Source organism: Rattus norvegicus, chromosome 7 (assembly GCF_036323735.1).
Source record: "Rattus norvegicus strain BN/NHsdMcwi chromosome 7, GRCr8, whole genome shotgun sequence".
NCBI lineage: Eukaryota > Metazoa > Chordata > Mammalia > Rodentia > Muridae > Rattus > Rattus norvegicus.
In genome coordinates this window covers 116,587,711-116,612,608 of record NC_086025.1, presented here as the reverse complement: position 1 = coordinate 116,612,608, position 24,898 = coordinate 116,587,711, and the positions used below count along the sequence as shown (strand labels likewise).

General features: G+C 49.2%; 1 protein-coding gene and 1 long non-coding RNA gene across 4 annotated transcripts; one reads left to right on the top strand and one right to left on the bottom strand.

Annotated features, from left to right (window-relative positions):
• Positions 1–2,147: 2,147 nt before the first annotated feature.
• Positions 2,148–12,395, bottom strand: Tspo (translocator protein). 3 transcript variants are annotated; one of them, XM_039078393.2, is made up of 4 exons: positions 12,307–12,395; positions 4,197–4,407; positions 3,437–3,575; positions 2,148–2,575 (listed from the first exon to the last, which is right to left on the bottom strand). In XM_039078393.2, the coding sequence occupies exons 2-4, from the start codon at positions 4,376–4,378 to the stop codon at positions 2,387–2,389; spliced, it is 510 nt and encodes a 169-aa protein (XP_038934321.1). In that variant the 5' UTR covers positions 4,379–4,407; positions 12,307–12,395; the 3' UTR covers positions 2,148–2,386. The 3 variants fall into 3 exon arrangements, with proteins under 3 accessions (XP_038934321.1, NP_036647.1, XP_038934322.1); NM_012515.2 differs by having other exon boundaries at positions 12,311–12,372; XM_039078394.2 differs by lacking the exon at positions 12,307–12,395 and adding an exon at positions 6,220–6,318.
• Positions 12,396–12,646: 251 nt separating this feature from the next.
• LOC134479950 (uncharacterized) lies at positions 12,647–23,127 on the top strand. The gene is made up of 2 exons (XR_010053903.1): positions 12,647–16,267; positions 21,171–23,127. It is a non-coding gene; the product is annotated as an uncharacterized LOC134479950 (long non-coding RNA).
• Positions 23,128–24,898: the final 1,771 nt, after the last annotated feature.

Sequence of the window (24,898 nt, the reverse complement as noted above, 5' to 3'; positions counted from 1 at the left end):
CTCCACCAGAGCCTTCACCAGCAGACTTCCCAGCCATGCCTGCCCTTGGTGTTTGCCTTCTGGGAAGCTGGGCTGTCCAGAGCCCTGTGCTCTCTGTGTGCTGATGCCTCACCGAGTCCCACTGTGCTCCTGTGATAGACAGGGTGCTAGGGTGCTCTAGGCTTGTGATGTTTCATGGCAGAGTCCAGGCAGGGGTGACTGAAAATGTCAGAGCTGCTAAGATAGCTCTGAGGAGACCTTGATGTGGGAATCAGGCTGCCTCTTGCCAAGTTTCAGAGTCAAAATGTTGAGGCTTCGGGGTGTTTTTCTTTTAACCTACAGAAAGACAATGTAACATCCTGCTCCTAATTTTGTTTCTAGAATTTCGAAGTCAACCACTATTGTTTCTGGAACTGCTGGGTGCCTGGATCCGGCCCCCTAGGGAGTGGGTGTGGTTATAGTGGGCGGGAGCTGCTTCCAGACTCTCCTACTGCTCCAGTGGGGCACTGTGGGGGCTGTTGTACTTGTGAAGGTAAAAGTGACCTCTCAGCATAACTGGACATGGTTCCTCCTGCTCATCTCTGGGCGTGTAGGCCATCTATTAGAGAGCTGGCCCATCCATGTTGGGTCCAACCACCGTCAGGGGCAGGGTAGAAACTTGCTGGTCCTGCTCCTGGAAAGCTGCTGGTCTCCGCCTTTTATACTGCAATAAAATACGCCTTCTTTTTACCCAGCCTTTTCTCTCTGGGGCCCTAGAGGTACAGGCCTGGGTTGGCATGGAAGCTGTGTTCCCCCACAGTTACAGGCAGACCCAACATGTTACCATGTGTGCTTTGAGAAATGAGAGGAAGGGGCTGGGGATTTAGCTCAGTGGTAGAGCGCTTACCTAGGAAGCGCAAGGCCCTGGGTTCGGTCCCCAGCTCCGAAAAAAAGAACCAAAAAAAAAGAGAGAGGAAAAAGCCAGATCCCCGAGCTCTCTAAGCCAGTTTGGCTTCCTAGTGAGAGCCCCATTCCAAGCTGAAGAACTCTGACCCATCCTGTCTATACCACCAACCCAAGAGGGTTTTGGGGGTCACAGGATCTGAGGCTTGGCCCCACATGGTGGCCTTGAGAAATAGTATTCTCTGTGTTGTCTGCTTGTTCTGGAGTCGGGAAGAGGCCACAACTCATGAGGTGGTTAAGAGAGTCTGGAAGCTGGCAGGACCAGCAAGATGGTTCATCAAGTAAAAATGCCTGCTGCTAAGCCTGAGGACCTCCCTGAGAATTACAGGGAGAAAACCAGCTCCCACAGGTTGTCCTCTGACCTCCATGTGTATACCAAATATATTTTAAAAGTTTTCTAAAGAAGCCAGGTACTTCACATGCTCCAGCGAGCCCAGTTGTAGACAGTGTTATTTCACTGACAGGCCCTGGTATTCATCCACACCCTGATCACTTGAAGGGGTCATCAAAGCCCCAGGTGGGCATGGGCAGTTGGCTGGAGAGCCTAGGTAGCCAAACAATGCTTCTGAGAAGGGAATAAGAGACTGAGCTCTGCAGACCCTTGCTTGGCCACCAAGGAGATGTCAGAGGCTGACCACAAACTGAAGTGTTTGACTGCTCCTTCTAATCCTAAATCAACATGGCTCCCATGCTGACAGTTGGCCACCCAACTCCTCTAGCCGCTTGGTTGGGTACATCAGTGTAAAAGTTTGAGGCCTGTGCTGTGGGAATTAGCACAAACCAGAGACCGACCAGTCTAAACCACTAGGCGAAGTGCCCTTCTCACTGAAGGCTACAGGTGACAGCTTAGAAGAGAGAGCGCCCCCAGTGGTGAGCAAGGGAAGCACATCTGTGGGTGGCAAATGACCCCGTTTCAGCAGAACACTGGGGAATTGCTGGAACCCTGACCTGCGTGCCTGGCTTGAAGAGCACTGCCAAGGAGCCCTTCCCAAGTCTTGGGTGCCTATGATACCTGATGGGTCATTTGTGCCCTATAGGGACCATTTATACCCTTGAGGCAGTGTCCAGGTGAAAGGGTGCTGGGACTCAACACCCTCTTCCTCCCAGTTGGGTCACCCTAGGTGGAGAACCTGGGTAGTACAGCCCAGACAGGCCCAGCATAGCCACAGTCTCCCTGTCCTCCAGGCCAGATAACCCACTAAGTACAAGAGCATATTACACATGCATGAAGTTAAAGACTTTATTTAGCTTTAAAGGCCCCATGCTCCTAGGGCACGCCTGCAGCAGTGCAGAAAAGCAGGTACAACTGTCCCCGCATGGGACTTAGCACTGACCACCTTGACCTACCTGGTGGCTTCCTGGACTAAGACCAGGTAGACCAGCAGGCCCAATGGTCATGAAAGCAGGATGACCTCAACCCATGATGCCTGGCTGGCAGGGCTGCATTCCTGATGGCTAGGTGTCCTCACTCTGTGAGCCGGGAGCCCCCTCGCCGACCAGAGTTATCACGCCATACATAGTAGTTGAGCATGGTGGCAAAGGCCAGCCAGGCCAGGTAAGGATACAGCAAGCGGGCAGCCGGTGGGCTCACTCGGTGCCAAGCCAGGGTAGTGGCGGTTGCCACCCCACTGACAAGCATGAGGTCCACCAAAGCCTGCAAAGAGAGAAGATGAGAAAGCTAAGCCCTTGCCAAGTCTAGAAGCCCTATTGAACTTTAGGTATGATGCCTGCTTCTGATCTGAGCTTCAGTTTCCTTGTCCGCAAATCCCTGCCTGAGTGTGCCATGTGTGGAGTATGTGTGACAGCCCCAAGGGGACACAGCATATCCAGGAGGGAAGCAGCAGCTGAAAGGCCTCTGACCTGAAGATACAACATAGTAAAGTGCTGAGCCAGGAGGCCAGTGTAGGGGCCAGACTGCTACTGCTATGGTGCACACAGTGGCTCAGCAATAGCTGAGAACAAACAAAAAACCAGGTCTCACTGTGCGGTCTTAGCTGACTATGAACCGGCCTTAGAGACCAGGCTGTCAGACTTAACAGCAATTCTCCTGCCTCTCCTGGCACTGCAGACCAGGCAAGCATCACTAGGTCTGAATGAGAACAGGTTTAAGGAGAGGTTTGGTCCTCATGTGTCAGAACACAGAGCACCAGGTGTAATGCCAGTGTTTGACACCACTGCTTCTATATCCAAGATGGCAGCCCCACCCACTTCGACCTGGCCTTCCAGACTTTCTTCATGGAGGGAAGATGGGCTGAGATGGCATTAGTACACAGGTCACTGTCACCTAGTCTAGCCTAGCCCTCTCCTGGGCTCAACTGATTCTCCTACTTCAGCCTCCTGAGAGCTGAGACTACAGGGGCCCCACTGCACCAGACTCACAGAACTCCTAAAGGGGTTGCAGGCCACAGGCCTCCCCCACCACCTGTAGATACTGACCCCATCTGGGATGTGATGTCACCTGCTCTCCCAGGGCCATTTCCAGTGACCCCAAGAGTCAAGTTACAGCCATACTTACCCAGCCCATCTGCCGGGCACCAAAGAAGATGGGGGGCCATGCCCAGTTCAGAGCCAGCTGACCAGTGTAGAGACCCAAGGGAACCATAGCCTCCTCTGTGAAACCTCCCAGCTCTTTCCAGATTATGTAGGAGCCATACCTGAAACAGACAACCAATCAGATGTCTCAGGGCAAGGCCAAGAGTATTACCCTCCTCTGAGACCACACGGCGACGGCAAGAGTATGCTCTGCTACTGACTTCTGTGTAATCTCAAAGGAGCTGCTTGCTCTCGCTGGGCCTTTGTTTCTTAGAAGATCACTACAGAGATTGGACTTGAGAACCCGAGTCAGTATGGTTACAGAATGAAGGCTGGGGGTGAGGGGACAAGCAAGTGACAGCTTGGTCATTGCAGGTTGTTGGGGTCACGAGGCGACAGCTGCGGAGGGCTTCTGGGAATGGACCACACTAGGGCCTGGTGCTGTACAGTATGACAAGGAGATTGTGGCGGCCTCGTGTTTGCCTTGGTCCATGTTGCTGTTGTCCACACTAACCTTTATACATGGGACAGCCTGGGAAGTTTGAACCCAGGCAGGGTTCCCAGAGGCAAGCAGGAAAAAGTTCACTCTCGCAATGCATAGGTTGGCAGCCCCACCACCCTCTCTTTCTCAATGGGAAACGATGCCACTCAGTCCGTGGGCCTCCCTCTGCAAAGGCTCTAATGCCCAGACTGATTCTAGGGGGAGCGGGGCACTACATGGGGCACCTACAACTACTACCTACCCCATGGCCGAATACAGTGTGCCCCAGATGGGAGCGAGTGTCCAGCGAGGCGGATGCCAGGAGGGTTTCTGCAAGCTAGCATACCAGCGGAGGCCCTCACCACGCACAAAGTAGGCTCCCATGAAGCCCCCCAGGCTGGGCACCAGAGTGAGGCCCACGGCGGGTACCCAGGATTGAGACATAGTGATTGCAACTGCTGTTCTGGAAAGATCTGTAAGAGAACACAAGGCAGGGTGAGGGCAGTTCTAAAAACACCTTGGGGGCCAACCCTTCAGCACCTCTGGGGTTCTGTCCCCCAGGATCAACCAGCCCACTTATTCCTGTGGGTGTGGAAGGAGAACAGAGTCGCCACCACACTCATGCCCCTGCCCAGAGGTGCCACTAGGGCTCCACCCACCTCCTTCCTACTCCTACTCCAAGCATCTGTTCTCTCACCTCATCCTCAATCTGGGGTCTCCTGGTGCGACCTCTACTCCTTGCCTCTCTGTTAGGAAGGCTCTCAGTTCTGCTTCCCCTCAGGCCAAGTGTCACTTGGGGATGCTGGGAGATCTGTGCCTTGTGTCGCAGACTATCACTCACTCATTCCCTTGGTGATTGGCAGCTGGCAAAGCTTGGCTCCCTTTCCACACCCACCTACCATGACCTCAGAGGAGTCTCTTCACTCCTCTGTCTATGCACTATGTTGACGCTGCCTACTTCGGTGTCCCTAGGGGGCAGCATAGAGTATCCTGATCCTCAGATGTCTACCTCTGAGGCCAACCCCATGTACCAGAGAAGGAGGACAGACAGCCTTCCCAAAGTTGCCCAGCACTCTCAGCCAGGCTCTGCCCTGATCACAAAGCTACACACACACACACACACACACACACACACACGGACACACACACACACACGGACACACGGACACTCAGGAAAATGATCAAGACTGGGTCCCAGCCTACTTTCCGTGTCTTACAGCTGGTCCCAGGCCCTTTGCAGCCAATCTCTGGGCTGAAGTCAAGGCCCTGTGGGCTTGAGAATGGGGAACCCTGGTGTGGAAGTCCAGGGTCAGCCCTACCTCTGCTTGCTCTAGGAGTACAAAGCCAGTCAGTACCCTGACTGGGACTCAGTTTCTCCATCAAAAAAAAAAAAAAAAAAAAAAAACCAGTTCCCACTAACACACACACTGTTAGTAGCTGGAGAATCATGGTGTCTGCTTGCACTGGGTAAGAAGCCATCCGGGGAAGTGCCTCAGTATGGCAAAGCATTTGCTATGCAGAGTGTGAAAAATGTCGTTTGGATCCCCAAAGATCCATATGAATGCTGGGCGGATGTGGTAATCCACCTGTCATTCCAGCACTGTGGAAGCAGAGCAGGATCCTCAGAGCAAAGTCAGCTAAACCAGCGAGAATTGGCAAACTCTGGTTCAACAAGAGATTCTACATCACTCAATAAAGGAGACATCTATTGAGGAAGACACCGGATGGAGTCCATGCCTGTACACAAACACACCTCTCTCTCTCTCTCTCTCTCTCTCTCTCTCTCTCTCTCTCTCTCTCTCTCTCTCTCTCTCTCTCTCTCTCTCTGGAACGAAATAACCTCCTACATATAGCTCAGTGGTAGGTAGACAGAGGACTTCATTAACAAGACCTTGACTTCAGTCTCTGAGGAAAACAACCCCATTGCCTGTAGTTGTTTGAATGAGACTGTCCCTCATAGGCTCAGTGATTTGAATATTTGGTTCCTGATTGGTGGTGCTGTTTGGGTAGGCTTAGGAGGTGTGGCCCCCATCACTGGGGGCTGAGCTTTGAAAGCCAAAAGCCCCACCTCCTTCAGTTTGATTTCTCTGTTTCACGTTTGAAGATGTGAGCTCTCAACTTCCTGCTCCTTGCAGTATGCCTCCTCCTTGCCACGCCTGCCCCCTGCTGTACCTGCCCCCTGCCATGCCTGCCCACTACGATGGACTCTTATTCCTCTAAACTTTTATTACTTGCCTTGGTCCTGGTGTTTTATCAAAATAACAGAAAAGTAGCTAATACTGTACCCAAGAACAGGGGAGTCTCACACACTCCCACCAAGCTTCCGAAGACTCATTTCTTTGTAAAGTGCTTGGCAAGCCAGGCAAGTGTTCTGAGCTATACCGCTACCCTGGAAGAGAAATTTTTTCTTATTCTTTTTTATTATTGTTGTTGTTGGTCCTGAGAACACTGAGTCTAAGCCTCGGGCATACCAGACGAGCATTTTACCACTGAGTTGCATGCCCTGATCTCTCTTTACTTTTTGTTTGTTAAGTGACCTAATTAGACTTCTTCTTGTTGTTGTGTTGTTGTTGTTGTTGTTGTTGTTTGTTTTATGCCTCCATCAGTAGACTGGCTGTAGGCAAGTTGGTGGGGCCTTCGTCCGCTCCATGATTGATGTGGGAGAGCCTAGTTCACTGTGAGTGGTACCACTCCTGGGGAAGTGGAGGTCCTGGGTTGTATAAGAGAGCAGGCTGAGCAAGAGAACAAACCAGTAAGCAGCACCCCCTCCATGACCTCTGCATCAGCTCCTGCCTCCAGGTTCCTGCTCTGACTTCCGTCAGCAATGGACTGTAATCTGTAAGCTACATAAGCCCTTTGCTTTGGTCATAGCATTTTATCCCAGCAATGGACAGTGAACCAGAATAGTAAGTAACTAGGCTGGCCTTAAACTCACAGTGTAGCCCAGACAGACCTTGAACTTTAGAACTTCCTGTGTACAGCATCCAGTCACGGCTTAGAGGACATTTTTAATGAGTTGAAAACTGTTTTCAGCATGAACTTTTTGGGAGAGCAGGAGTGGAGACAAAGTGTCTCTATGCGGCCTGGGCTATCCTGGAACTCCCTCTGTAGACCAGGATGGCCCTGAACTCAGATCCACCTGCTCTGCCTCCTGAGTGCTGGGAATAAGTTATGCGCCACCACCACCCAGCTGTTTTCAACATAACCCTAAGGCAGAGCAAACCATTTACTTCTCAGGGAGGGGGTTGGCAGCCCCTCCCAGTACAGACAAGGCAGTCACCAGCATTTTTCTGCACCTTTGTTGAGTCATAAGACTCATCCCCCCTTGAGAAAGCTGGGGTACAAGAAATATCTGTCCCAAACTGGCTGTTCGCTTAGCTCAGTCTCGTGTCACCTCAAGCAAGCTTGGGTTGCCTCAGAAGCTGCTTATCTCTGCAGTGGGAACACATCCCGCCTTTCTTTTCTTTTTTTTTTTTTTCTATTCTTTTTTTTCGGAGCTGGGGACCGAACCCAGGGCCTTGCGCTTGCTAGGCAAGCGCTCTACCACTGAGCCAAATCCCCAACCCCACATCCTGCCTTTCTAATAAATGTCACAGCAGTGTGGTATCCAGTGAGCAGGAGGGGGCCATGACCAGTGCATTAATTAGGCTTCCCTGGATGTCAGCATGGTCAGAGCAAGCAGAGGCCCCACATCACACTGTGAGAAACTGAGGCCCAGAGGCAGCGTGGAGAGCTGCAAAGTGAGGCACTGAGGGCCCTGCATAGGTTCAGTTTTCTCTCTCACTCTCAGAAGATCACCAGGAGCTTGCCATCTCTACAACGGACGTGGACACCACAGTCCCCTTGGGCGCACTTGGTGATCTTGCCAAACCTCAAGCCTGGGCCTGAGCCCAGGAAGAACCTCAGGAGGAGACTTCTGCACAAAGACTGACAGTGCTCAGTGCCCCGGAAAGCACTGGCTCACAAAGATGAAGAAAGACGGAGGAAGGGGTTGGGGATTTAGCTCAGCGGTAGAGCACTTGCCTAGCGAGCGCAAGGCCCTGGGTTCGGTCCCCAGCTCTGGAAAAAAAAAAAAAAAAAAAAAAAGAAAGACGGAGGAAGAAGCCCAGAACTGCGGAACGTGAGTGATGGGAAGCAGTGGGCTCTGGGAAGCACTGGGGCCTGTGCAGGAAGGTGGCAGGTTCTAGAAGTCAAACCTGAAGCTGAATGAGGGAGAGAGTACCTGAGTGCCTGAGACGCTGGAGTGGAGGGAGGACCTAGAAGAATAAGAAGCTGAATGGGGGGAGTGCCTGGGGGTATGAGAAGCTGAGGGGGGGGAGTATCTAGGGGTATAAGAAACTGAATTGGGGAGTACCTGGGGGAATGAGAAGCTGTGGGGGGGGAGTACCTGGGGTTATGAGAAGCTGAGGAGGGGGGAGTACCTGGAGGTATGAGAAGCTGAATGGAGGAAGTACTTGGGGGTATGAGAAGCTGAATGGAGGGAGTACCTGGAGTATGAGAAGCTGAGGGGGGAGGGTACCTGGAGTATGAGAAGCTGAGGGGGGAGGAGTACCTGGAGGTATGAGAAGCACACTGGGGAAAGTACCTGGGGGTATGAGAAGCTGAATGGAGGGAGTACCTGGGGGAATGAGAAGCTGAGCGGGGGTAGTATTTGGGGGTATGAGAAGCGAACTGGGAGTTGTACCTCTGGTTTCCGGGCTCTCTGAGAAGAGGGGGAGGTAGATGGAACCTGTGGGCCATTTGTTTTGCGTTTGTACATTTCCCAAGGTTTAGACAAGAAACTGCACTGTCCCTCCCAGCACTGTAGCTCATCTTGTAACCCCCAAGGCAGGAGGATTGTGAAGTCTATACCAGCATGGGATACACAGAGGGACTTTTTTTTTTTTTCCGGAGCTGTGGACCGAACCCAGGGCCTTGCGCTTCCTAGGCAAGCGCTCTACCACTGAGCTAAATCCCCAACCCCTACACAGAGGGACTTAAGAGGTAAGGGAGGGAGAAGGAATCAGTGTCCCTACTTAAGGTCACTGCTCCTCCCATTGCCAAGTTGCCAAGTCCCCTTCACAGTATCACTCCTGCTCCACAGCCTGGGGACACCTGTCAGGGACACCTGTCAGGGTTTTCAATTGGTTTTGTTGTTTGCTCGTTTTGTGGAGCCCAAGTGAGCCTGAACTCAGCCCTGTAGCCTAGGCTAAGCTTTGATACATACCTTCTTCAGCCTCTGAACTCAGCCCTGTAGCCCAGGCTAAGCCTCGATGCATACCTCTTCAGCCTCCCAGCTCCTGAGGGCTCAGGTTACAGGCCTGCAACCCTGCACTGCCACAGCCTGGTTTACACTGTTGCTGCTTTTCCTCTCCCTCTCTAGGATTTATTCATTCATTCATTTTATGTATGTGAGTACACTGCCACTCTCGTTCTCTTCAGACACACCAGAGGAGGGAATGGGCAATTGGTTCCCATTACAAATGGTTGTGAGCCACCATGTGTTTGCTGGGACTTGAACTCAGGACCCCTGAAAGAGCAGTCAATGCTTTTTTTCTTTTTCTTTTTTTCGGAGCTGGGGACCGAACCCAGGGCCTTGCGGTTGTGAGGCAAGCGCTCTACCACTGAGCCAAATCCCCAACCCCTCAGTCAATGCTCTTAACCACTAAGCTATCTCTCCAGCCCACCTCTCCTCTCTTAATAGGGGCATGAAGATATTCACCATGTAGCCCAGACTAGCCTCAAACTGATAGTCATCCTCTTACCCCAGCCTCCCAAGCCCTTAGATTACTGGGCAAGAACCACCACTCCTAACAACAGGTTTTATTAACTGAGGTGAAATTCCCCAAATATAAACTAACAATCTGAAATCACACAAGTCAATGATATTGCTGTCTCCCCAGCCACCATCGACACCAGGTTCCAAACATGTCCATTTAACACAAAGAAACCAGTGCCTGCTGGCCACTTGCTTCTTGCCCTACCCCACAACCAGCAAGTCCCTTAGGTCCCTCAGCAGCTGCCTTTTCTGAACATTCCCTAGCAAGTCAGAGCCTGTGTGGCTGGCTTCTTTTCTGAGAACCCTGCCTTAAAGGTTTGCCAGCCTTACACCCAACAGGGTAGTACCTCTTCCTCTCGACATGGCTCTGAGGAAGAAAGTGTTCTCATCACTGCAAATGGGGGGTGGGGGGGGTTCTCTGTGTCCAGCAAGTCCCCAAATGGGACCAACCAATGTCTCTGTTGATGGATTTCAGAGTACATCAAGTTTCCCATTAAAGGGTTGTGTGTGTCCCAAGGACATACCATAAGGACAGGATCTAGGGACAGGACACTGAACCCCAGGTTCCCACTCCCACCCTCCATCTGCCCTGCAAAGGGGAGGCTGTCTTTATGCTCTGCTGCACTAAGGGGATCAAAGGGAGAACACCCATTTCCATCCAAAGTCACAAAACACGACTGTCACCGCCCTGCTTAAAACTGAAGGAGAAAGTTGGGCCAGGGACCTTCCAGGGAGCCTCTTGGAGACCGCCCAGTTCCTGAGTCACCCACATGGAGGGGTGGTAGACAGGCAGGGGCAGGGCCCACAAAGCTGAGTCACCCCCGGCTAGGCTGAGCTGGGCAGGAGATCAGCTCAGGGTGGAGTCCCAGGATAGTATAGAAGACAGAGCAGGGATACTCAGAGGGGGCGAAGCTGCCCACTCACCCTTTATTTCTGTCTCTTCTAGAAGGCACGGAACATCCCAAGCTTCACTCTGTTATCAGCTTGCTCAGGGGTGTTCCAGGAAGGAAGGATGGGACACCAAGATCTCCCTGGAAAACTCTATCAGTGTGACTATCAGTGTGGGGACCACTCAGTTGCTTTCTCCAGGGGAGGAGATAGCTACCTCTCCACTTCCAGAGAATACTTTGGACAGATAGATGGTCCAGGACAAGACAGAGCAGAGTATGGTGGTAGGCCTTCTCCACTTTCACCACCCCAGGACCTCAGGGAAGGAGCCAAGCCTTACTCAAAGACATTTCACAGGGCTCTTTCCACACATTCATATTCCTCACAGCAGCCACAGGGCAGGAGTCAGCCATCTCCCTTTGATCCACAGTCCCCTAAGGGGGTTTATTGATAGTGTCACTTTCTAGGTGAAGAAACTGAGGATGAGGGACTGTAGAGAAACCCAGTCAACATCTCTAACACCCATGATGATACCATGATGATACACGGTCACTCATGGATATTTGTCACCTCCCCTTGGGATACAGTGCCCTGGGCAAGGATCAGACCCACAGGCTGTGATCACTCTCTTCTCAGGCCAACAGCATCAACCTCTCTATCAGCTCCATAGAGCCTCGACCTCGCTCGCCTCTTAGTAGGACAGCCAGAAAGGATGCCTGAGCCCTCCCTCTCCTAGGCTCAAGGCTGCAGACTCCGTACTCCTTCGCTCTTGGCTAGGCATCTTGGACCTTCTGATACTCCTCATCTGAGTCTGTGAAGCTAGGACAGAACCAGTGTACCTGGGGTACCTGTTGCTCTGGGACTTCCCTAGAAACTATAACCCAGAAACAGAAGGGAGCCAGCCACGCCCTCTTCCTGCCACCGCATGAAGCTCCTCCCCATCCTTGAGCTTCCCTCCCAGCGAGCCGTTTCTGTCCCGAGGAATTTTAGGACTTTTTGTTCCGAACGAACTTGCAATCCTCCTTATACCTTTTGCCAGCCTTTCTCATTCTGAAAGTAATCACTGTGCCAGCAACAGGTCGGTTAGGACCGGCCAGAACTGGTCATCTTGAGGTCTGGGATGTGGGGAAATGGCCTGGCGGAGTGGCAACTTTTTCAAACAAAACTGGCTTTCTGGCGCCGCTTGCACAACCCCTAACAAGGGGAACGCAAACAGAAGAAGCCGAAAACTCCGATCAGAGAAGAGCTTAAAAAGCAAGCCTGCTGTCTGTCTGTCTCACCCCTCAGGGACCCACTATCGGGCGTTTCTGGACGCTAGCGGGTCTCAACCCTGCCCGGGCCAGGCACAAACACGCGATGCCCGAGTGCACACATCACTACAGAGGAGAGGCGTCCACACCACACATGCAGGAGAAGCAGCCTTTGGTCTCAGACAGTTGGGCTCAAGTCCTGGCTTCTATACGTTGCCTTTGCACAGCCTCAGTTTCCCACGGATCCCAGCACTCCCCTGCAAGGGAAGCAGGATTCCCAGCAGCTAGAGGATCCTTCTTTCTCTCCGCCCAGCTGCCTCCAGCAGCAGCCGCTGCCCTCTGCCCCACCGAGGCACAGGATCTTGGCCGTTGTCCCCAGAGGCTGAGCACCCTCGGCAATGCATTCTCGGGAGGAGTCCCACCCGCTTGGTCCTGGCCTCAGTTTCCCTTTTAGCTCCCTGCTGTCAGGGTCTCACCTACCCACAGCCTCGCTCACGCAGTCGCTGGCTGCTCCGTGAAGGACACTGCGCTGCGCGTAGAGGTTGGTAACCGCTGACCCCGCCTCGCCTCGCCCCGCCCTGCGCCGCACCCGGAGGCACCCTGGCTTCCCAGGCCCGCCCTCAGACAGGCACCCCTCTTTTTTTTTTCCCTCTCCCCATGGTAGGCCTGAACACAGAGATCCCTGTTCCGGGCATCGCAGACAGGCCACTGTTCTGCATACAACGAAAGCCACAGTAGTGGCACGTGCTTGTAATCTCACACCCTAGAGGATGAGACAGGAGGATGACAGTGAGCTCGCTGCCAGTCTGAGCTGCGTATTACATTTTTTTTTTCGACTGTGCCTGACTGAATTCTACCTAACATCTTATTCCGTATTTTGTTTTTTGTTTTTTGGTTTTTTTTGGTTGTTGTTGTTTTAATGGGAGACTTGGGGTATAGTTCCATGGTGAAGTGCACCAAGGTCCCGGAGTTTCAATCCCTAGCACTACCCAAAACAAAACAAAACAAAACTAAACTAACCACTTTCTGCCCCTTGTGGTAGTAAGGCCCTAGGCACTATGCCTGGCCACACCCACTTGCTGGCAACCCTCAACCTCTCTTCCTGTGAGTCAATCAGAGTAGGCTGGCTGGCTAAGAAGCCTGTTTCAATCTTCTGGGCCCTGGGATTATAACTGTACACCACAACTCCCAGGGTTTTACACAAGACATGAAACTCAGATCCCGGTAGCTGCAAGGCCAGTGAGTACGTGACCTACTAAGGCTTCTTCCCAGTCCCGGGCTTCCTGTTCTTAACTGGAAGCACAGCAACAGAAGGGGTCTGGTTGTGACATCTCTCAGCACACCTCTGGAGCCTTGCCAACCCCCGTGGCAATGGCTGTACACGCCTTGTACACGCCCACAGCCTTTCAGTCTCTCTGCTCCCCTCTGGCATACCCTTGTCTGTCTCCTGGATGGGTTTCGTGACCTGTTGTATATTTGCCAAGGCTTAAATGTCCCCGGGGGGGGGGGGAAATCTCAGGTGGAAATTTAGTCCCCATGATGAAGGATGATGAGGTGAAACCAGGTGGGACCAGGTGGACCTTGAAGAGGTGACTATGTCCCAAGGGACTCACTGTGTGGCCCTAGTCCATTCACGATTCACTCAGGAATAGATCCATTCGTTATCCTGAGTGTAGGTCTGGTGTCAAAGCCAGCTAGTGCTGGTTTTTGGATGTGGTCCCTTTGCCAGAGGAAGCCCTGCATCCCTTGGATTCTGCAGAGAGTCTCCACCAGCAAGGAGGCTTTTGTCAGATGCAGCTTCTGACCTTGAATTCCACAACCCTGTAGACTGTACGTGGAATAAACTTGTACTCTATATAAATGGCCCAGTCTGCCATTCAGTGATAGAAACAGAAAATGAACCAAAGCATCTTCCCCCTTAGTGGCTCCGTACCAGGGTGTCTGGAGGGTGACTTTATAAATCTGCCCTCCCCCATGTGGACTGATGCCTTTCTAAGAAGTCCCACTGTCCTTCAGAATCTTGGAGGTGTGTTGTGGTCTAACAGCTTCATGCTGTGCTGTGATGTCAGTATGCGACTATATAGGTCACTGGTACACTTGACTGTTGATGCCACCTTTTTTTTTTTTTAAGATTTATTTATTCATTATTTAAGTACACTGTAGCTGTCTTCAGACACACCAGAAGAGGGCATCAGACCTCATTACAGTTGGTTGTGAGCCACCATGTGGTTGCTGGGATTTGAATTCAGGACCTCTGGAAAAGCAGTCAGTGCTCTTAACCACTGAGCCCTCTCTCCAGCCCGACGCCACCTTCTTGGCTACAGCCTGTGGATGCAATCTATCTGGGTCTTTCTGGAAAAGTTTAAGTTTGGGCTGCAAAGATTTGAGACTTTATGAGCACACCTTCTAAGCAAGTTTAAGCTTAGTCCACGGAGCCAGCCCTCAAAGGGCCTGACCTTTCTTATTTCTCTTTTTGGTGTATAGGTTTCTTTTTTTTTTTTTTAAGATTTATTATATATAAGTACACTGTAGCTGTCTTCAGATACACCAGAAGAGGACATCGGATCTCCTCACAGATGGTTGTGAGCCACCATGTGGTTCCTGGGAATTGAACTCAGGACCTCTGGAAGAGCAGTTGGGGCTCTTAACCGCTGACCCATCTCTCCAGCCCCTGGTGTATGGGTTTCTTGCCACATTTATGTATTGTACCACATCTGTGCCTGGTGCCCACAGAGGCGAGAAGAGGGCATTGGAATCCTAGAACTGAAGTTAAGGATGGCTGTGAGAATTGAACCCAACTCCACTGAAAGAGCAGCTAGTGCCCCCCCTTTTTTAAAACATTTATTTATTTTATATATATGAGTATAATGTAGCTGTCTTCAGACACACCAGAAGAGGGCATCAGATCTCATTACAGATGGTTGTGAGCCACCATGTGGTTGCTGGGAACTGAACTCCAGACCTTAGGAAGAGCAGTCAGTGCTCTTAACCACTGAACCATCTCTCCAGCCCCCATTTTTTTAAAAATATTTATTTTTGGAGTCTCCTGATAATCTAGGCTGACCTTGAACTCATGCTCTTTTATCCTGACCTCTCAAGTGCTGGGGCTACAGGCATCCATCAGCTCCTGCCCACCTTGGTTTTTTTTTTTTTTTTTTTGGTTACCGTTTCCGGACTTCTATTTCCTCACTTCTCTTTCTGGAATACCTGTTACTCAGAGCCCTGGACTTCCGGTGTTGCTCTCCTCACTCTCTGTTCTTGCTTAGTTCTTCTGTTTCACTTCTTTAGTCCCCTCCCTCCCCCAGAGGTTTCTTCTGGACTTCACTGAGGGTTTCAATTCTGCTTTTCCGTTTGCTTTCAGTCATTGTCCATTTCTATCTTAAGAGCACACTGTCTTACCTTCTGAAGAGGCCAGTGGTTTTTTTTTTTTTTTTTTTCCGGAGCTGGGGACCGAACCCAGGGCCTTGCGCTTCCTAGGCAAGCGCTCTACCACTGAGCTAAATCCCCAACCCCGTTTTTTTTTTTTTTTATTTACTTTCTTTTAAACATTTATTTTATATATGAGGTCAGTGAAGAGCTTGCCAAATTTGGGTCTCTCCTTCCATCCAGTAGGTTCTGGGGACCAAATTCAGGCTTAGTAGTGAAAAGAAAATTATACAAATTCTAGGTTTAGAAATATAAAATTAAAAGAGTTAGCCCCAAAAGCCACAAACTCAGGGCTAAGCCCTGCCGCCAGGAATAGCAGGCCATAAAGATAAAGAAAAGGAATGCAAGAACCAGCTCAGGCTATCGAGGACTGAGCCATAAACCATCCAAAGACATCCCCCCAGCTTACTCAGAGTCATACTTTAACCAGATGTCCTCCAGACCCTGATAAGCCCCTACTTGTGCTTTTCAGCCATTGTGTCCTACAGAGAGCATTCCAAGAAACCGGACAGCCCAAGCCTAACCAGAGGTGTTTCAAATACAAATGCTCCATCAGTTTTGACAAACGTTTAAAAATAATGAGGACCTGAAGACCCTACCCTTCTCCTGATTTAGTAGCTCTGTTCCAGGAACCAGGGGGCCATAAAACCTTCTGGCGTCCCCTTATCTCCTGGAGCCATAAAACAATCTTGTAACTTGTGGTACATTCCCCTTTGACATCCCCCATCCCCTGGTGCTCACAGCCTCTGCCTTTAAATACTCTTTTTCCCAGCCTCTCGGGGTCGACACCTCTGTCTCCTGCGTGGGATATGTGTCGGCCCGGAGATCTCTGTAATAGGTCTCCGTAATAAACCTCGCCTTTGCTTATTACATCCAAAATGGTCTCTCTGTGTCTGGGGTCCGCGATTTCCCAAGACTTGAGTAAGGGTCTCTCTGCGTGGGATCTTTCATAATAATGGGGGCTCGTCCGGGATCTGCGCGACTACCCCAGACTCCGAAGACCCCTTGGAGGTGAGTTGGATGTTTGTCTGAGTGTTTCTGTGTGAGCGGCGCCGCAATTGTCAGTCTGTGTCTGTCTCTGTTTTGGTTCCGCCGTGTGTGTATATATGTGTGTCTTAGTACTGGTCAGTGTTAAGAGGGCAGATGGGTATTCCTGCCCTGTGTTAAGAGGGTGGATGTGTATTCCTGCCCTGTGCTAGGAGGGTGGATGTGTATTCCTGCCCTGTAGGAGAGTGGATGTGTATCCCCACTCATGCAGCTGCCTTTGTGGTCCGTGAGGACCCCCTGGCTGCGGAAGGGGGGACGCCCCGGGCCCGCAAGGCTGCAGCCCCTGGAAGACGTTCCACGGGCGGAGAACAGTCGGGAGAGCCCGACTATGGACAGTCAGGAGGACCTGACTCTGGTTTTCTGGAACAAAGGAGATGGAATGCTCCTTTTACCTAGGCGGGAGTGGACGAGGAATCCCACTCCGTCAGAGGTCGAGTTCGGCTGCCTATTTAAATATAGGCACGGACAAGTGTGCTTAGTCGTTAGGACAAGAGGACACTCTGGAATCCTGTTGGGAGGTGGAATCAGATGGTCCATCTCATCCCAAAAGCAGCTAAGGTTAAGCTGCAGTTTGGGCCACGTATTGAAGGTACCAGGCATCTGTGAAAGTTGGTTATAAGATGCTTTGTCTTGATATTGTTTGTCTGGCTTGTTTTCTGTGGTATTGTCGAGTGTCTTTTTGGTTTGTTTCGTTTTTGAATTTTGGACTGACGACTGTGTTCGAATTTGGACTGACGACTGTGTTTAAAATCTTGGACTGATGACTGTGTTTGAAATCATGAAACTGTTTGCTTTGTTCGTCAAAGAGTTTTACTTGGTCCTCTTGGTGCTTAAGTTAAGAGTTAAAAATAATTTGCTTGAGAAAAATTGTTTTCTGCCAGGGAGTTTTGTCTTTCTCTCTTAAGCCTCCTGCCCAAGGAGAGCGGCCCCTCCCTTTACTCCCCTTGATCAGCCTAGCTGCTGTTAACAGTTGTGTAAACAGACATTAACAAAAACCTTGAGGACAAAACCTCTCGTAAATAAAAAAGTTCCCCAGATTAGGCCTCCGGTACGAAACAAATATAGTGAGTAAGAAACTTAATTTTATAGACCACGCTCTAGTGGCGGTGTGTTGGTTGATAGCCAATGTTAAGTTTTTAAAACATAGTGTTTTATCTGTGCTTGTGCTCCCAACACACAGTAGGGGGGAGCGAAACTAGCTGTGGAGCTGCTGCAGCGAGCAAGGGGACTTCTCAAGTCTCACCCATTTTTCTGGCTCTTCAGGAGCTGTTTAAAAGGAAAAGGCTTAAGGTAAAAAGAAACACTATAGAGAGATTTCTTAGTGAATTACTACACCTTGGTTCGCGATCTCTGGGAATCTCACGATGGACAGCTGAGATAAGCTAAAAAAGGATTTAAATTTTGCTTGAGAGCAAAGAATCTTAAAGGCGGAGTTTCAGCCGGTATGGCACTTAGTGCGTAGCTGCCTAAAAGATCAGAAATGCTGTCAACAGGCTATAAAAAAGGGACAGGCTGTGTTAAAAATGCTACATAAAGAATAATCTAAAAAGGCTGAGAGTGAGGTGGGAGAAGACTCTAGAAAAAACAAGAACAAGAAAAAAAAATTTTTTCTGCTTTTAGTGACCAGACCTTCAACTCTTGCTCACAGAAAGAGGGTGCTCATTAGGAGAAGTTCTTTAAGGAGCCTGCCTTATCTGCTGGCCCTATTCCAAGAGAGGAGTCAGTCTCCGGCATTAAATTACTTTTCTCACTGGTCATCATTAGCATGGAGAATGCCTTTGATCCTATCCCCACAGCAGCCAGTTCCTGCCCCTGTGGTCGAAATGTCCCAGGTTGGGGGACAGAGAAGCCCCTAAAATAGTTTCAAAGAATCTACAACAAACTGTGAAGAACTTTGTTTTGTTTTGCCAGTTTGAATTTAGAATTCAGGCTTTGGCTGTGGCCGAGGTCAGGATTAATGTTTTCGTATCCATGGGCCCTTAGCCCACTGAGACAGTTTGGTAAAGGACTACTACTACAGTCCTGATATTCAGAGACATGGAGAGAGCTATAGTTTTTTTATTAAAGGTTGGTACTATAGTATTAACAATCTCTTTATTAGATATAAGAGACAAGAAGCCCCAGGTGAACTGGTTACAATTCTTTTGTCAGCTGCTTAGTATCTAACACCCAGGTTCTACCGTCTCTCCATCCTTTTGTTATTAGTTGTTACTGGAAGCCTAGTGCCATTTAGAGGATGGGTCTCTTGAGCGATAAAGCCACTGAGCTGGCACTAAAGGAAGGTACTCCTTAAGAGAAAATCTAAGTCCGGAGAGACAGCCGGTAGCAGATAGGCTGCCCCTCTGCTCACTTTTCTGTTTCACAGACACAAGGCCTTTTTGTCCCAAGAAAGCCTCCTGGCTTAGCTGTGTGACTAAATGCTATTTGCCCTCTTCAGTGGACCTCTATTCTCAAGATTCCCTTGTTTTCTCACCATCCCATTTGAGATGCTTGTTAGTAACTGTTACAGGTCTTCTTTACCACCGAGGAAAGACAGAATCCTACTAGAGGCCAGAAAAAGTGTTCCAGAGATGGATGGAAGGCCCTCACTTCTGCCTGCTCTCTTCAAACCCCTAAAGGTAGGGAGTGCCAGGTCTGCTGCCAGGCTCCAAGGGTGGGTCTCTGAGGGGCTAAAAAATGCCCCACCAATCTGGCTAAGATAAGGAAAAGATATAAAGAGAATGTTACAGAAATTTAAAGGGTTAAGTTAAGTTGCTGAGAGTTAGTACAAGTTACAGAAAAAGAGGTAAAAAGAACAGAAAGCTAGAAAAAAAAAGAGAGACAAAAAGAAGAGGAAGTTAGAGAGATAAAGAGAGATAAAAGACGAGAGAGGAACATATACTGGCCACAATAGTTAAGGAACCTAGGAAGATAGTACCTGGCAACAGAAGAGAATTCCTGGCTAAAGATCAGTGTGCCTAATACAAAGAAAAAGGACATTGGGTCAGGGTCTGCCCAGAAAGAACAAGAGGGGCCACTGGAGAGCTTCTTGGTCCTAGAGTGCTGGCTATGTACAGAGATAGAAGGGAAGTGTGGATACAGGGACCCAATGCTCTGTGCTCCTATGCCCCCCCCCCAGTGGGCCAATATCCAAAGACCTTGAGTGCAAGGGGCTACTGGCAACGAACAATACTTATGGACTGCCCGAAGAACAGTGGACCTTGGCGTGGGCCGGGTAACCCACCCACTAATTAATGGTCATCCCTGACTGCCCCTATCCACTGCTCATGAGAAAATTGCTCTCCAAATTGGCTTGCGTGGGCTAAAATGGCTAGATGAGGCCATGTGTATACATATCTATAGACTGTGTATGTGGAGCTTAAGACCTGTCTCAGTACACCAGTAACTGATGCTGGGAGTTGAATGGCTTAGTGCTTTTCTGCCTGAAACACACCGTTCCTGCCAGCCGGGCACTAACAATTATCACCCAATCCAGGACTTAAACTGTGATAGAGTGGCTGATGTTTTGCCTTCGAATAGAATGTCCCAAAGGATGGGACCACTGGTCAGCTGCCATAGACTAGATTCTCCACTGGTTGGGGACAATCTGGTCACCTTGCTGCCCAATCCTGACCTGGAGCCACCACAACACGAGTGTCAAACACTGACAGAAGCACATGGGTGGAGGAAAGACCTGTGCGACTGGCTGATTGACCCCTGCTGAAAGCCGAGGACCTTGTCCACAGACGGAAACAGTTCTCTTCATGAATAAAGGTCAGAGACAAGTGGGTGCTGCCATGGTGGACAACACAATGTCATCTGGGATGGCTGAACCTCTACCCCCCCCCAACACATCAGCGCCACAGATGTCTTTGCCATCTCTTAGATGCCCTGATGAAGCCAACAACTGTGAGTACTATTCATTGCTCAGGATATCAGGAGGGAAGTGATTCAGTGACATGGGACAATAACAAAACAGATAAAGTGGCTCAAGAAATGGCTATGCAGGAGCCTATCCTGGTTACAGGCCTACAAGAAAGAACAGCCACTGAGAACTGGGATTAGACTAAGGGATGGCCTCACTTAGAATGTACAACAGAAGAAAAGGCCCAAGTTGTTTAAAAGATAAAAGGACAATGACACACTTGGGGAGAAAGCTATACACCCCAAAGAACAAACAAAAGACTCACTTTGCCAAATTAAAAAATAGACTCATTTAAGAGATAAGAAGTTTGTCCAAATAGTTAAAATATATATAATAGACTTTAAGATTTTAGCCAAGAGAGACAGTAAAAAGTATAAGATATGTCAGTAAGTGAATGCTTAACAAACAAACAAGACAAAGAGACCTAGAGAGTTTAATAAAAAGTCGAAGTGAACTTCACTGAGATAAAACCAGAAAAATATAATCACAAGTATCTCCTAGTGCTTGTAGATACTTTTTCAGGAATAGATAGAAGCTTTCCTCACCAAACGAGAGACGGCCTCTACAATCATCAAGAAGATACTAGAAGAAATCTTCCCCAGGTCTGGAATTCCCAAGGTAATCTGGTCAGACAACGGCCCTACTTTCGCCGCCAAGGTAAGCCAGGGTGTGGCCAAGTATTTAGAGGTCGATTAGAAATTACATTGTATTTACAGACCTCAAAGCTCAGGACAGGTAGAGTAAATAAATAGAACTCTAAAAGAGACCCTAAACAAATTGACCATGGAGACTGGCACAGACTGGGTGACACTCCTTCCCTCTTGCTCTCTTCAGAGCAAGAAATACCCCTTCCAGACTCAGCTTTACCCCCTTTGAGATCTTATATGGGGCCTCAGCTCCCCTGACTGTATTAGATGATGTTACTGAACCAACATGTCATAGTAATAATGATTTGTGTGCCAGGCTAAAAGACCTACAGGTGATACAGAAAGAAATCTGCTCACAGCTGACAGCAGCCTATGCCCCGGAGACCCCTGAGACATCCCATCAGTTCCAGGTCGGAAGCAGCTACACTGAGCCCAGACACTCGATCCTCGCTGGAAAGGACCATACCTGGTGCTGCTGACCACCCTGACAGCCGTCAATTCTCAGCCCTCACCAGCCGTGTACTAGCTGTTAGGGCTGAGAGCTGGGACCTAGAGAGAAATTCAGTCATGTTTGTCCTGGGTTCCATCGAGATAGGTGTGGGGATAGGCTTGATTTCTATTACAAATAATGTAACATTACATATGTTAGTACTACTAACACTTCTTGGGACTGTGCCTCAGGGATCACAACCTATATAAGTTTAGAAGTTCTGAAAGACAGTCATGACCTTGGTGTATAGGTTCAGATAGTGTCCAGATTGGAATCCTGATGCTAAAGACTTAGTAAGAGACAAAAAAAAGGAGTTGAGAATTACTTAGGGCTAGGGCTATCCAGGTGCTACAAGGGCAGCACAAGGACATCTGCTGTTGCCCTACAATACAAGGCTTATAGAGAATTCAGAACTGCCATTGACTCAGATATAAAAAGAGTAAAAGACTTTTTAGCTGACCTCCAAGAATACCTAACTTCCCTCTCAGAGGTAGTCCTTCAAAATAAAAAAAGATCAGACCTGATATTCCTTAAAGAAGGAATCTGTGTGCTACACTGAAAGAAAAATGTTGTTTCTATACAGACCATTCAGGAGTAATTAAAGACTCCATAAATAAACTTAAAAAAAGGTTAGACAAAAGACAGAGAGACAGAGAAGTACATCAGAGATGGTTTGAGAGCTGGTTTAATAGATCTCCTTAGATAACTACTCTGATATCTTCCCTTATGGGACCCTTCTTAGTTTTGCTTCTGCTTCTGATTATAGGTCCATGTGTGTTAAAAAAAAAAAAAAAAAACAACAACTATTTAATAGGCTTGACTCTTACATTTTGATAGAGACGCTTAACAAGGTTGGTTTGAGTCTTGGTTCACTCGGTCTCCCTGGATGACTACCCTACTCTCTGCTACAGCTGGGCCATTATTAATAATTTTCTTGGTTTTAGTTTTTGGCTCCTGCGTGACAAACAGGTTAATTGCTTTTGTTAAAAATTGAGTGGGTGCTGTGCGGTTGATGGTTGTGAGACAACAGTACCAGTCAGTTAGGACAACTGGTGAGACCAAATAAGACTTGATATCAAAATTCTAAGATTAGAATTATTTAGTAGGAGAAGACGGGAATGAAAAGAAAATTATACAAATTCTAGGTTTAGAAATATAAAATTAAAAGAGTTAGCCCCAAAAGCCACAAACTCAGGGCTAAGCCCTGCCGCCAGGAATAGCAGGCCATAAAGATAAAGAAAAGGAATGCAAGAACCAGCTCAGGCTATCGAGGACTGAGCCATAAACCATCCAAAGACATCCCCCCAGCTTACTCAGAGTCATACTTTAACCAGATGTCCTCCAGACCCTGATAAGCCCCTACTTGTGCTTTTCAGCCATTGTGTCCTACAGAGAGCATTCCAAGAAACCGGACAGCCCAAGCCTAACCAGAGGTGTTTCAAATACAAATGCTCCATCAGTTTTGACAAACGTTTAAAAATAATGAGGACCTGAAGACCCTACCCTTCTCCTGATTTAGTAGCTCTGTTCCAGGAACCAGGGGGCCATAAAACCTTCTGGCGTCCCCTTATCTCCTGGAGCCATAAAACAATCTTGTAACTTGTGGTACATTCCCCTTTGACATCCCCCATCCCCTGGTGCTCACAGCCTCTGCCTTTAAATACTCTTTTTCCCAGCCTCTCGGGGTCGACACCTCTGTCTCCTGCGTGGGATATGTGTCGGCCCGGAGATCTCTGTAATAGGTCTCCGTAATAAACCTCGCCTTTGCTTATTACATCCAAAATGGTCTCTCTGTGTCTGGGGTCCGCGATTTCCCAAGACTTGAGTAAGGGTCTCTCTGCGTGGGATCTTTCAGTAGCAAACACCGTTACCCACAAAGCTGTCTTACTGGCCCCAAAGTTAATATTTAGGAACAATTGTTCTCTTCTTTCCTTATCTTCCAAATTCTATATGTTGGTTTTCTTTTCTGTCTCCCAGAGGCTTTTCTTAAATGCCTGGGAATCCTTGGGTGTCTTCTCACAATTAAAAAAAAATGTACAAAAGCTGGGTGTCAGGAGACAGGCAGGTGGATCTCAGAGTTCAAGGCCAGCCTGGTCTACAAAGCAAATTCCAAGACGGCCAGGACTGTTACACAGAGAAACCCTATCCCAAAAAAACACAATCACCACCACCACCACCACCACCACCACCACCACCACCACCACCATCAAAGAAGTGAAAAAAAAAATACACCTGTGGGTAACAGTTCAGTGGTTTCTATTCATTCTTCTAGAATATCAGTGGCCTCAGGGTTTTCCTTCTAAAGTGCTTAGCATTTGCCAGGCCTCTCCAGCCCTCACTTGGAAGATAAGAGCTGACCTGAGCGTTCCAGGAGCTTTCTGAAGCAGAGTACTGGAGTGGGTCTCTAGAGTCAGCATTCACTGTCAGCCTGTTCCAAAGGAGCCCCGGAATTCATGCCTCACCTTTCCCTTGATCTTTTCCAAACTAAAGCTCAGGTGATTCCAGGAATAGGGGACCAGTGGCTGGGGAGAGGTAAAGGCTCAGGATCTAATCATTTTTTCCAAGGATGTTTTCAAATAGATTTGCACTTTCTTTCTCCCTTATTTCTAGAAGGAGCTGCTGTTGCGCACAGCTAAGCTTTAAAGGAATGAGACCTGGCTTTGGTTTTCCAGACAGGGTTTCTCTGTGTAGCCCTGGCTGCCCTGGAACTCTGTCTGTAGACCAGGCTGGCCTCAAACTAGAGATTCACGCCTCTGGAATCAAAGGTGTGAGCGGACACCACCGATGAGACCTGTTCTTCAGCTTTCTCCATATCTGGAGAGGTCAGCCAGGACAGATAAGAAAAGCTTCTTTCTGTTTTCAAGACAATCAGTTACTAGGGTTTCTACTTTCTGTCTGTGGAATTTATGTCTTGTTTGTTTGTTTTGCTTTTTTTTTTTTTTTTTTTTTTTAATGAAACAGGGTTTCTCGGTGTAGCCCTGGCTATCCTGGAACTCACTCTGTCTGTGTCTGCCCTGCCACTGAGGAATTTGACCGCGCTTACCCAACACCACCGCTGGCTGTCCCGAAGCACCAAGACATTGCTCAGGGGTGGGGAAAGCACAGTCTAAGATGTGGGAACGCCAGAGCTAGTTTGGGGGACCCAGACCTGCGGCAATGCCGGGGCCATGGCGTTCTCAGACTCTTGTACATCCAGGCGCCGCTGGGAGTCTCAGAAGACAGAGAACCGGGCGGTGGTTGGGGTGGGGTGGACTGGGGCCAGCATCTAGCCCGGGGCCAGGGGTGGGAGGAGCCTGGCTTGTCCCATGGGTGGTCGCCCTTAGCTTAGTGGAGGCAGGCTTGGTAGCAGTTGTGGCTGAGAGCGCAGAGAGGCCTTCTGCCGGGGAATTAGGCTGCAGCTCTGCAGGTGAATGCCTTCCTCATGGCCCCCCACGGTGGATCTTGATAAAAAAGACAGCCCATGGTTCTAAACAGCTTATTGGTTGTTCATGGTGGAAAATGGCCCATACCCACTTCTGGGGGTAGGCCTGAGATTAAAGACCTTTTGCTGGGAG

Coding starts and splice junctions, on each gene's coding strand:
- Tspo (XM_039078393.2), bottom strand. CDS start 4,378: ATGTCTCAATCCTGGGTACCCGCCGTGGGCCTCACTCTGGTGCCCAGC. Junction 3,576..4,196: donor ACACTGTATTCGGCCATGGG/GTAGGTAGTAGT, acceptor TGTCTGTTTCAG/GTATGGCTCCTACATAATCT. Junction 2,576..3,436: donor GTGCCCGGCAGATGGGCTGG/GTAAGTATGGCT, acceptor CTCTCTTTGCAG/GCTTTGGTGGACCTCATGCT.